At 46.0% G+C, this 12,837-nt stretch overlaps 1 protein-coding gene across 4 annotated transcripts in view; it reads right to left on the bottom strand.

The window, feature by feature from the left end:
- Positions 1–12,530, bottom strand: part of SF1 (splicing factor 1) — a 211,642-nt gene extending 199,112 nt beyond the window's left edge. For 3 of the 4 annotated variants that reach the window (XM_085625933.1, XM_085625934.1, XM_085625935.1), the window contains exons 1-2: positions 11,877–12,508; positions 10,652–10,777 (exon numbers count right to left, since the gene is read on the bottom strand). In XM_085625933.1, coding sequence (XP_085482059.1) covers positions 10,652–10,777; positions 11,877–12,267 — 517 coding nt within the window. In that variant the 5' untranslated portion in view covers positions 12,268–12,508. Of the gene's footprint in view, positions 1–10,651; positions 10,778–11,876 lie in introns of all 4 variants that reach the window. The other variant, XM_085625936.1, reaches the window with a different exon arrangement.
- Between the last annotated feature and the right edge of the window lie 307 nt (positions 12,531–12,837).

The following is a 12,837-nucleotide window of genomic DNA, read 5'->3' as shown; positions in this document are numbered from 1 at the left end:
GATCCCTGTTTCCTCGCCCCTCGAGGACCGCATACTTGACGGACATGTCCCTGATAGTACTATTTCTTTAATTTATAAAAAATTAATTAATCACCGGGCGGACCTTTTTGTGCGCCTTCGGGAGGCTTGGACTGGGGATGGGGTGGAATTGGACGACGAAGATTGGCAGTCTGCACTGTCGTCCCCCAAGGAGGTTGCCATTCCGGCTCGTCTCCGGTTGGTACAGCTCAAGATTCTCCACCGGGTGTATGTGACGGGTCCGCGCTTGGTCTCGATGGGATTTTCCGACGACGGGCTCTGTAAGCGAGGCTGTGGGCTCAGCGCCACCTTTCTTCATATCCTTTGGGAGTGCCGCGAGGTGGCGGACTACTGGCGCCGGGTCCACACGGTAATGGGACAGGTTACTGGGGTTGTGCTGCTGCCGGAGGTGCGTCGCTGTGTCCTGAATGTGTGGGAGCCCAATGACTACAGCGCGGCTCAGACTCGGTGGGCGGCCCTAGGGAACATGATTGCCAAGAGGGACATAGCGCAACTTTGGGGCGCTCAACGGCCGCCCACCGTGTCAGTATGGAAGGAGAATATGGACTGGTGTATGTTTAGGGAGAAGACAGTGTATGTGGCCCGTGGCAAGCCGGGGGCATGGGGTAGCATTTGGGGGCAATGGAACGCGTATCGCGGAGGCATCTGTACGCCCCCCCTGGTAGACACTGATATCGCCATGTCCCCCTGACCCTTGATGGCTCCTGGCGCCTTTTGGAACAACTACATATGGACGTTCATCTCCCTTGACCCCCTCCCCCCCCCCCCTCCGTCCCCGGCCTCCCGGTACTCCTCTCTTTAGCGGATTGCTCAATTGTCCTGACGGGAGTTTCCCGGGGGGAGCCTGATCCGCACTGGTTTCCCTCATAACTCGCCTTTTGTTTTTTATTGTTTTTCCTTTTGTTTTTGTGATTGTTGGACTTACGCTTCCTGTTCCTCGAGAACTATCTGGAGCCACTGCGGGGCAGCGCCCTGGGAACTGATTGCAGCCTTGATATGTGTAGATTTCCTTCTGTACCTAGCGGCCGGCCCGGGTGGTTGTAGGCCCGTACTTGTAACCGAATTATTGTTCAATAAAAACTTTTTCAAAAAAAAAAATAAATAAAAAAAATAAATAAAAGGCATTGTCATTTGCAATGTCAATAGCTCAAACTCGCGTAAATGCGAGGCCAATGCTTGTTTAACATAACGGCTGTGGTTAGTGAGGAGGTGTTCAATTGAGTCAAGCAGAGATCCACAGCGTGCACCCCTAATGTCAGACACTTCTAGCTCAGTCTTGCGCTTGGGTCTAAAGCCGGACTGCTGCGACTTCGACCCCTATAGAAACTTGAAGATGTTCTGCAATCATTGTCTGTACAATCTTGTAATCTAGATCTGTGTAACTATATCGGAGATGGCTAAAAATACACATGGAAGGTGCTCATGTAAAGCGCTCTGAAGCCCTTGGGCCAAGCTCATGCTACATAAACTGCAAAAAGAAACATAACACCAGACGGAAAATGAGGTTAAATAACAAATAATTCTGTCTCGACTTCTTAATGTAAACAGATCTTCATGTCTCTATGTTCACATGCTGGTTGCATATCATGTTGCTCTGTGCAGTGCTCAATGAATTGAAAAAGATAAACTATATGTGCTATGTAAACCCCAGGGCTAGTGCTCAGGTCAGAAAAGCCAGTAAAGCAAGACCTCCACTAAAAAATATAGGGCCTCTACTTTATTTTATTTTCTTACAACTTAAGCACTGCACTGGCCCCAAACTCTGCCCCACATAAGGCATAGTACAACCACACAGCTCTTACAACCAATCATAGAGAACCAGCTGTAACCCATCAGAACAATTTCAATGGTATTATGTAAAGCTAGCGGCAGGTGCGGGCTATTATACACATGCTAGTTAAGAAGACATGAAACCCACCCACGAGGGCAATTAGCTTACTTCGCATTACACACGCTCACTCCATCACACATACTGAAGTGCGCTCCTACAGAGAGGCGTGGGGTTCCCAGCGCTGCACCCCCTCTGAAAAGACATCCAGGCACCAATTGCTGTCTATTTTACTTCTTTTCATTTGGTACGCCTAGCGCGAGTAGAATGTAATTTTACTAATTACTAATAACCCAGTACAGTCATTTAAGCTGAAGAGTCGTGCGGGCAGGGGGTGGGTTGTACCCAGGCCCCACCTCGGATGGTTAACATTTCGCCTGAGTCTCTCACGCAGAACAAAGGGAAAGACAAATGCTGCTTACATTTTTTACAAGGCAGTGTCCCTGCCTTGCATGTTGGGCAAATCCCGATTTAATCAGAGGCCAGTGGGGGGGGGGGGTGAGGGCGAAAGGTGGAATGGTGGTGTAAACTCGAAAGGGAGGAAGGCGCAATCTCAGGAAGAAAGGGGAAGAGAGAGTGGAGTGATGGGGAGGGAAGGAGGAAGAAAGAGGAGGGACATGTGAAGAGGGAGGGAGGTATAATGGAACGGCTCCGGTGATAGGCAAGCAGGTAGAACGAGAGGGAAAGACGAGGGGGAGAATGGAAAAGAGAAAAAAGTGACACTCTCGACATGAGGGAAAAGAAGGAGGGAAGGGGTCCCTGAAAATGGCAAAAATTAGGAGAGAAAAGATAGAAGAGGAAGCTGGGGAGAGAGATAAACAAGAAAATTAGAGGGAAAAAAGGAGTAGACATAAAGAGTGAAAGGAAATGCAAGCTGTGGAGAAATTGGAACGTCCGAGTGAAAGGAGAAGGAAAGACAGAAAGGTAAGAGAGAAAAGAGGAAAGTGTGCGTGAGGGGAGAGGTGCAAACACGCGAGGCAGGGTGGATTGAAGAAGGTAGGAAGGGATGAGCACTAGAGGGAACAAGCAGGAAGTGGGATAAGGGAGGGCGTGGCAAATGGTGTGCACTTTCGCGGCCGCTTTGATGTTCTCAGTGGCCGTGTGGCTCACTGAGAACATCAAAGCGGCCGCAAAATGATCACGCAGGCTGCCAAATGGTGCGCACGCCCGGCGCACATGCACTGAAGTTGGCGGCCTGAAAGCACTGGTTTGCACTTCCAAATCCCCCTTTTACAAAAGCTCTCACAAGAGCAGCGCTAAAGCGATGGCTCAGGCGAGACATAAAAAGTAGTCTAACAGAAAACACCAAAAAACAAATCCAGCCTTAAATGTTCTGCTAGTGCATCCAGCGCTAACTGAAAAGGTTAATAATTTTAAAACAAACCTCACGAGAGCAATAGGAAAGATGGTGCCACAAAACCATTGTTTACTTGCACCGCTAAATGGGTAATTGCACGTAAGCTAGAAAGAGTTTCAAGGCATTAAAGCAACATAACTGAATTTACAATAATAAAATTGGCATGGTTCTTTTAGACACTATTCTCCTAACTAGGAATAGTTCAGGTCTACTTATTTATTGCGCAGAGGGTTTAACAAACCCACTGACATCCAATTACAAGCATTGGCAAAGCCAATAGGTCTAGTCTATGGGAGATGTATAGGTTTTGCTAATGCGTCCAGTTTAGCTATGTTGCAAATGGCTGAGAGCAATGCTAATAAAAAAGTTGCGACACTGCCAGTGTTGTCCGCGTTACAGCGCGTTTCTTTTTTATTTTCCGTTATGCTGCACTGAAGCTAGCACTAATGTATAATAGGACTAAAAAAAAACTAAGTCAACAGATCTCAAACAGCCGAGCTGTATTGGCTTTGCCAATCCTTGGTATGAAATGTCATATGGTACATTTTTATATAGTGTTTACAAAGGCTGCAGTGCTCATGTTATAGAATAGAGAATGACCGTGCCATGGTGATAGTGTGCCCAGATTTAGAAGCATTTAGGACCATGCGAAAACTGAAAATGTGTCACATAAATGCACTGATACAACACAAGTTGTAGGTAGAAAGAAACGTCCAACTAGTTACAGCTTTTAGTTCAGTGATGATTTAGGCTATGTATTACTTTGGGAGCAATGGTTACAAACGAACCAAAAAAGCACTCCTAACTGCAGGAATTACAATATAGCAATAAATTTGCGTTCAGAGGGTTTCCTGGAGCCTATGGCCCACATGCCATTGCCATCAAATGCACAAAGAGCAGGACGGGGAGCTAACGGAAAAAGAGGTCCAGTACCAGTGCTCCCCAAGACAAGACGTGTCAATCACTGGAGGGTCACAGTTCCTAATAAAGATTGCTGGCCCAATCGGCAGCTTCAAGTATAGGTGAAGAGGTACCATCTTCATGAGTGGTAAAAAGTTGGATACAAAAGGGGGGAATTACTACTAATTGGAGAGTTGCCCTCACACACCCATAAGGGTGTCATGCTTCATCATTGGGCGTTTTGCTCTTCGTGGGGGGTGGCGCTACAGTCTCCCACGGGCCTCGCGAAAGGGTTTTTTGGCAGAGATCTTGTCAGAAGAACGCCGCAGTGGTGAGTTCGGGTGTGTGGGAATTGGTGCAGGTGGGTTAAAAAAAAAATACTGGTACCCGCGGAGGTATTTATTCTTGGGTCCGTACGGTATATGGTCCCTAGTGGATCCTATGGCGTTTGGTCAGGAACATGTGAGTTTAATTGTAGAAAAATAATGGTACAGGGGTTTGAGACGGCAACACATAATACACCCTGTGACACTACCCTGATTCAGGTATGTGGTTTGGGCAGCTTTGCACCCAATCAGTATCGACCACTTTATTATGTAAATCAACCTAGAGAAATGTAGAAAAAAACGAAAAAACTAATTTGAGTGTATACTGATGGCGCAACGAAAGGAGAGTCAATTTGCAGGTTAAGCAGAGAGGCAACAGCCCGCTTAAACACTTCATGCATGACAGTAGCTGACTTGGTGAGTCTTAGTATAGTGCAGAATATACTCAATGACACGCATCTGTGACATGTTAGCAGGCCCCTTGAAGAGAGGGGGTGCGTGAGCAGACACCCCGAGTGGCTTAAAAAAATGAACCCTACCGCAAGTATTATCAAATGAGGCTTCAGCAGCGGCAGAGACTCAAAAGGTTACCTATAGTGGAGAGACAGGAGGAAGTGACAGAGCGGGGAGGGTAACATTGTTGCCACAAGTGCTCCTAATTTTGAAGCTTAGCCTCACACTGTTTAGTCCGGAGAAGTGGAACCTACTTACATCCTTGAGTACAGCACAGATACCTGCCCTCAGACGCTTGGTCGCCGGTGGTCTGGCGGCTATCTGTAGAAGTATGGGAGGTGATTGGGGAACGAGCGTGGAGAAGGCCAGCCTCCTCGTTGATTACAGACGTATAGTCACATCAACAACTAGAGCGGTCATCAGGGACCGCAATGGCTACGAGGGACCGTTATAGCTAGGTAAAACAGGCACCTCCAAGGAGGACCGGGGTGTGGGTAATAACACAGATTGTTTTTGCAGCTAAGTTTCTAAAACAATTTATGGGACAGAAACTGTAGTAAAAAGGAACAGACTAGTGGGATACTGATATTACCCATTGGATCACAAGTGAACTAATTTTAAAAGAATGGTCTTGCTCATCCGATATCCCTTTGGTATTCGATAGAGTACTGGCAAAACAGGTGAACATTTGACAGAGTAACGCAAGTGGAAGAAGAATATTAAATCACGTCTCTGTATTGGTGATGTTGGGAGAGTGCATGCGTCAGTATAGCCCTATGGGTGGGAAAATATACAGAATAGGTGGAGTATTAAAGGGGAAACTATCAATGTGAATTCTGCCGATGGTATGTCGTCATTCAGTCCCCGAGTGTTGGATCACAAACGGAACACCCAGCATTGTTCCAGAGTGAACAGAGTTCTTGCTGGCCAGTTTGGGCTGGGGTCAATAATGGTCCAACAAAAACTGTCTGGTGCGTGGTGAGCCTCAAGTGTGTGTGCACATTTTAGTATTTGTTTACTTGCAATGGATGGGGCTGCAGTGCTCGCTGATCCGTATCTTGACAGGTCTCTTCATCCCCAAATAACGAAGATGGCAAGGGCATGTAATCAGGTAGACACGATTTCTAGTGTTGCATTTGGTGTGCCGTTTTTGTTGCCATGGTCTCTCCAACCCCAGTTGCAGTTTGTCCCATAAATTGTTTTAGAAACTTAGCTGCAAAAAAACAATCTGTGTTATTACCCACACCACCGTACACAACGGTCCTCCCCAAAGACTGCCGCTTTACGTAGCCATTACGGTCCCTGATGACCGCTATAGTTGTTGACATGACTATACTTCTGTAATCAACGAGGAGGTGAGACTTCTCCACACACATATCCCAATCACCTCCCATACTTATACTGCATTGCGACATTTACCAGACCACCGCCGACCAAGTGGTTGAGGGCAGGTATCAGTGCTGTACTCCAGGTCAATGTAAGGACGTTCCACTCCTCCTGACTGAACAATGTGAGACTAAGCTCCAACATTAGGAGCACTTGTGGCAACAATCTTACCCTCCCCTGCTCTGTCACTTACTCTCATCTCTCCACTCTAGGTAACCTTTAGAGCCGCTTCCATCGCAGCTGAAGCTTTCCTGGATAATATACTTGGGGTAGGGTTTCCGTTTTTAAACCACTCAGTGTGGCTGTGCTCACGCACCCCCTCTCTTCAAGGGGCCTGCCAACACGTCACAGGTGCGCACTGTTGAGTACATTCTGCTCTAAATTGAGACTCAGCAAGTCCGCTACGATCATGCATGAAGTGTTTAAGCACGCTGTTGTCTCTCTGCTTAACCTGCAAATTGCCTCACCTTTCGTAGTGCCGCCCGTATATACTCAATATGTGTTTTTTGTTTATTTCTTCATTTCTCTATGTTGGAATTACATACTAAAGTGGTCGGTACCAATTGGGTGCAGAGCCGCCCAGACCACATACCTGAAGCAGGGTAGTAGCACAGGGTGTATTGTGGGTTGCTTTCTCGAACCCCTTTACCATTATTTTTCTACTCTTAAACTCCCACGGTCCTCACCAAACGTCGTAGGATCCACTAGGGACCTTATAGGCATGAAACATGGCGACCTGATTAGCCATCTATCACCACTATTTTACTTGAAAATTGCAAAACTATCAAACCCTCCTCTTTGACAGCAGGGTCTGAAGTTCCTTCTTTGCCTGTTTTTAACTATACCGTACTGACCCAAGAAGAAATACCTCTGTGGGCACCAGTACAATTTTTTAACCCACCTACACCAATCCCCACACACCTGCGGCATTCCTCTGAAAAGATCTGGGCCAAAGAAACCTGCCTTGGGGGGACTACAGCGCCACCCCCACGAGGAGCAAAATGCCCAATGATGAATCATGACACCCTTATGGGTGTGTGGGGGCAACTCTCCAATTAGGAGGAATTCCCCCCTTTTGTATCCAACCATTTACCACTCATGAAGATAGGTACCTATACCTCAAGCTTCCGATTGGGCTAGCAATCTAGTCCTAAACAGTGACCCACATGCCATTGCACCACCACAAACTTTTTAATGCCGTGCAGCCGCCCCCCCCTTTTTAAAAAAGAAAATTCCACTCAGAATTTTTCATAATAATTATATTAAATTGGCACTGTTTACATGTCAAGGGGAGACCTATTCAAACATTGCAGTTAAACTCTGCAACCAAATACATGATGGCCAAATATACTTTTCTGCAAACGAAACAGTTGATGGACGGAATGCTGGACAATGCAAACATTCACCTCCAGGAACAAGGATCTGGGTTAAATCCATTATTTTGCTCACCACCCCAGTTTGGACCCAGCCATAAGCAAATCAGTCTTGACCCTGTTCCTTGTGGAAACCGTTCACCCCGAACTGCCAAGCCAAGTCCTCCCTGGACCAGAAACAAGCATCCTGGGACCGGTTTCAGGGCATTGCCCTTCAGTCAGGCTAGCTTGAATCCAGTGGTGTAGTGAGCGAGCACGGGACCCACGTCTGGGCATACCCTTCCCAATTAGGGCGATATATGCAAAAGAAACAATTGATGGACGGAATGCTGGACAATGCAAACATTCAACCCAAGTCACAAGGATCCAGGTTAAATTATTCTGGTCAGACAGGCCTTACTTGCGTGTAAAAAAAAAATACTCAAGTGTGATTATCAGAAATGGGTGTAGAAGAATATTTGGAGTCCCTTTCCTTTAGACACCTTGTCCCAGCCAGATATAAAGGACAAAATATGTTAGTGATGGCCCATTACAGAGCGGCTTACTCACGCGTATTTTTTTACCTGCTTAAAACAAAGCACTGCTGTGAGCATAATGTTTCTTTTCGACACAGCCCGACGCCCCCCTGGGATCACTTTAACCCCTTCAGCGTGGCGCGGAATACCATGCCGTGCTGAAGGTTCGTTGCGCGGGCGGGGCCGTGACGGAGCGGTTCCGTCATACGCACAGCACGACCGATGCGCATGACGGAACCGCTCAGTGGGGCCCACCCCTCAGTTTGAAGACCTCTGCCCTAGAGCATGCAAGGTAATTGCACTTGTGACTGCTCCTTTAATAGTAAAATATAGCAATAATCAGCGTCCAGTTGGTTTTCTAAACCATTTGACCCCTCCGCCCCAGCTCCACTGAAATCATGACTAGTGCACGCAAGGACAAATGAAGAAATAGTTTATATTTAATATATGTGTTCTGAAAAAGGCACAGCAGCAGACGGAATACATAATTGTGCAGCTAAACAAAAGCTTTCAGAAAAAATGTGTCATTAAAAACGTATCCAACTCTTTTAAATGAGTTGCCACAGATGTCAGCATATGCTTTACAAATCAAAATGAAAAACAGACCGTCAAATGGTGTTTCAGTGTGGCTGGCTCTTTCCTGTGAAAATGTATTATCCTGTGCTTGACAGTGAATGGGCCATGAACAGAGTAAATTGCCCAAGATCACCGAATGATTGGCTGATGCGGATACAGACAATGCGACATTGTACTTTGTTCCTGAAAGCCAGTTTCACAAATTAAGTTGACTCACCAAAGAGGAGGAATTTTGCAAAAATCGTGCAAATGCACTGTGCAGCTGAAGAACGAGATACCTTTTAAGATGGATATGCTTAAATTAAAATGTAAAAAAGGGCACAAGCAAACACCATGGATAAAGTACTCTGCATGCCTCTTAACTATAAACGTTCTCACTTTCGAGCAACTCAAAAGCAAAACAAACACCAGGCTCACAGGAAAACACAGCTTGACATTTGAGCTTGGTCTCTGGATGCCCAGCAAATGTGACGAGATAAGATACACAGGTCTTTTATTAAAGAAAACGAGTTCGTGTAAGAATACTGACGTGAGTTACAAACCACAAAGCCAATAGCAAGCAATGGGCGGAATTGCACCCCCAGGTCAACTTTCTGAAAGTCACCAAGATGTATTTCGCATAGCCAGCCAGCCAGCTCTGCCGTATGGTAAACGGCGGCCTTTATGTTAAACAACATCCTATATAGAAGACACGGCCTTGATCTGAACATAAAAAGATGATGCAGATATTCAAAAGCCCACTAGTCACCGATACAAGAATTTTGGTACATTACAAAAAAAAAGGAATCGGTTATTGTTAATGGATAGCTCGGAATGCAATTAAAATAAGAATGAACGCTGGCTAAAAGCATAAACAGTCAACATTCTGTAAATGTCAGTGTATTTAACTCCACATCATCTTTGAAACAGAAGTGAGAGGTGTCAGCCTTATAGTGTAGAGTCTGCAGCAATTATGACGGTTGTCCGGAAACAAATTTGCATTTTAAATATGAAAGTTCAGACCAGCAATGCGCAACAACTTTAACTCCTAACAGAGTCAATAGATTTCAAGCGAAGTTTTTATTTATTTATTTTATTTAAAAGGACAAGAAGAAAGGCGAGCGCAAATATTTTCTGAGCCCACTACAGATTAATGTAGTTTGAGCTGACTTCTGTGTTTTTCAAATGGGCCACGGGGTTCAATGATTGGGCAAAACCGCGTGAGCTAAGTAGTACTATGTACAAAGTGGAAGTAAAGTGCATGTCCTTTACACATTCACCAGACACGTAATGGGTGTGAAAACAGAACCAATACCAGGCGCTAACTTGTAGGGGCACCATAGCCCTAAAAACTTGGACCTAAACGCTGGAAGCACGGTAAATAACGTCTCACTAGCATCTCTTTAGCGGGACACCTCTTTAATGTGTCCTGGCGTGGTGCACGTAACCCCAATAATCGGATTGCGACACAAATATAATTTATGTTACATGAAATTACAAGTTTCACATAAATACGATCACCATTACATTTTCTTACACAGCCCAAAAAGAGAAATCCCAAATACTGATTATCCACGACAGATTAACCAAATACACATGCCAGTTAATACGTTCCTATTAATACATATTGCTGGAGGGAAAACACTTAAGAGCCGTTTTGACTGTATATACAGTTTACCTGCACAATGTTTAGCTTTGCATTTGCCTCTAAACAACTTTCTCAGTTCAAGCTCTTCCTTAAATTGTGTTTCCTATATGTTAGCATAGAAAAACTGGACTACAATAAGCAACATGGAAAGGAAATTGGTCAATGGTAGGGGCAGAGGAGGATGCTGCACAGAAAACAGTTGATAGAAAATCCAACCAATCGTCTAATACCGGACATGAGAGCAACTGCAATTACAAACAAAATATATTACCTATATATGCTCTCTCTTGGTCCCTAGTAAGACCGGGCGGTATAACCGTAGGCATCCCAGGGATGATGGTTTTCTGGTCAACAATATCATTGTTCCAGCGGCTTCTCTTTCGCTTTCTGGAGAAATCTGCCGCGGAATAAATAAAAGTTGTATTAACTGTAAACAAACAATGAGTAAAAGACGAACTACACATTAAATAAACATGTATGCACAGCCCTAAATAGGATAAAGGGGCGTCCCACTATTCACCCCACCACACTTACGCACAAAAAGCACTACTGAGACTAGATAGAGTTATAAAGCTCATGTATAGTTCAAATTGAACATGCACGTCCCATTAGTCAAGATACCGTCATAAGCGGAAGGAGTTAGACATGCCGTTCCATAACTTAACATGAATAGTCATCAAAACCCCTATCCTTTGTTTGAAACCCATCTACGAATGCGACGATCCATTTTTTTGCTAAGCCAATACCGTTTTACCTCGTAGTTCGTTCTAACAGTATATAATTATATTTGCGGCCATCAAGCAGCGTTAAATACGCTGTGGCCACGTCTACAATTCCACAACGTTGTCCCATCCACCTACTGATTTTATACTTTGCATAATGGTGTTCCTCCCCACAAAGATTAAATGGTACAGAAGTATGGGCCAATGCATAGGCGGATGCTTAGTAAAACACGAAAAACACACTGGTTTTGGACGAATAGCTATTAACTGATTACCCTGCGAAGCTCTCAACTTCCTAATACGATTGAATATTGGAGGGGAAAAAAACACCACCAAAAGGTTTTCCTATTAGGGGGGGGGGGGGGGAGGGAAGGAGTATAAAAGTTGATACAAATAATGATATAAACAACTCGTCTGTCCAGAAATGCCAATATATTTAATGGAAACATGCCATCTTCTGAATGGTTGCAATGTACATACAGCATGACACAGATGAACTTTGATGATTATGTTCAACACTCGAGGTCATCGGAAGCCTACTGACAAAGTAAGTTTAAACCCCTCGGATCGGCAGTTTCTTATGCAAACCAAAGTTCGTGTACTACTACAATTATATTGTTTCTATTAAGACAAAAGCATCTCATAGGCAAAATACAAGTGTTTTGCTTTTATCGCACACTGAAAACAGAAGCTCAGTTTAGAGATATCATCTCCCGATGCCTCCCCCTTCAGCTCTGCACTCTTAGCCTCTCCCCGCCGTCCGCTCTCACTCACCTCCTCCTCCTCCACCCCCTCCTGCTGCTGATGAGGCCCGACCCGACGGTGATCGTGGCGGCGGTGACGGTGGATGCGACGACTTGAAGGGCTGTTGAAAGGCAGCTCGGGAACTCGACTGGGATTTTGAAGGCGGAGGCTGGGCCTGGTGCTTCTGCAGAAACGAAGCGGAGGGGGGAGGAGGCGGTGGTTGATGCAAGTGCGTGGCCTGTGGCGGCGGCAGAGGGGGAGGTGGCGGAGGCGGTAGTAGGAAGGCCTGGGGAGGTATAAGGTGATAAGCCAGAGGGGCAGCCGGGGGCTGAAATCCCGACAGGCCTTGCTCATAGCCCCGCTTGGCGCCGATGGAAGGGTGAAGCTTACCCATCGGTGTTGCGTTGGCTCCAGTCGCCATAAGGTTGGAGAAACCGCCGCGACCTCCCCCTAGCTCGCCGCCGACTCCGCCTTTCACGAAATCAGGAATCCAGTTACTGGGTGTTACGAAAGAAGAGCTGAATAAACGTTAACTTTCAAACCACCACTTCGGTGGGGCGCGCGGCGACAGAAGATTACAAGGCCAGCGACGGTCTCGAGAACGCGCTTCGGGAACTTTCCTCTACGGCGCTCGCGGACGCGCAATCAACTCCAACAACGCTACCTTGGCCAATAGCAGGACTAGATGTTTGACTCGCGCCCGCTGTGATCGTAAGGTGGGGCTGCGTAACGTAATGCGTCACCAACCGGGGCTAAGGGTTGGTGGCGTCCTTGTGCTTCTAGGATGGCGGAGGCGAGCATGACAGTCACGTGGTCTCTGCTTACTTATAAATAGCGAACTCAAGAGGAGCGCGCGTTCCCGATTACACGGTTGAAGGCAGTGTTGACGTGGTGGTCGAGTTTAATATTGGAGCGCTGCTTTGGATGCTGTTCTGGAGAGGTGGTCGTTTTGAATCGGAGTTTTCCGCTCCAATTTTTCGCCGCTTTTAAA

This window comes from Triturus cristatus, chromosome 9 (assembly GCF_964204655.1).
Source record: "Triturus cristatus chromosome 9, aTriCri1.1, whole genome shotgun sequence".
NCBI lineage: Eukaryota > Metazoa > Chordata > Amphibia > Caudata > Salamandridae > Triturus > Triturus cristatus.
Note: the sequence above shows the minus strand (reverse complement) of the source record. Positions and strands in the feature narration are given on the sequence as shown.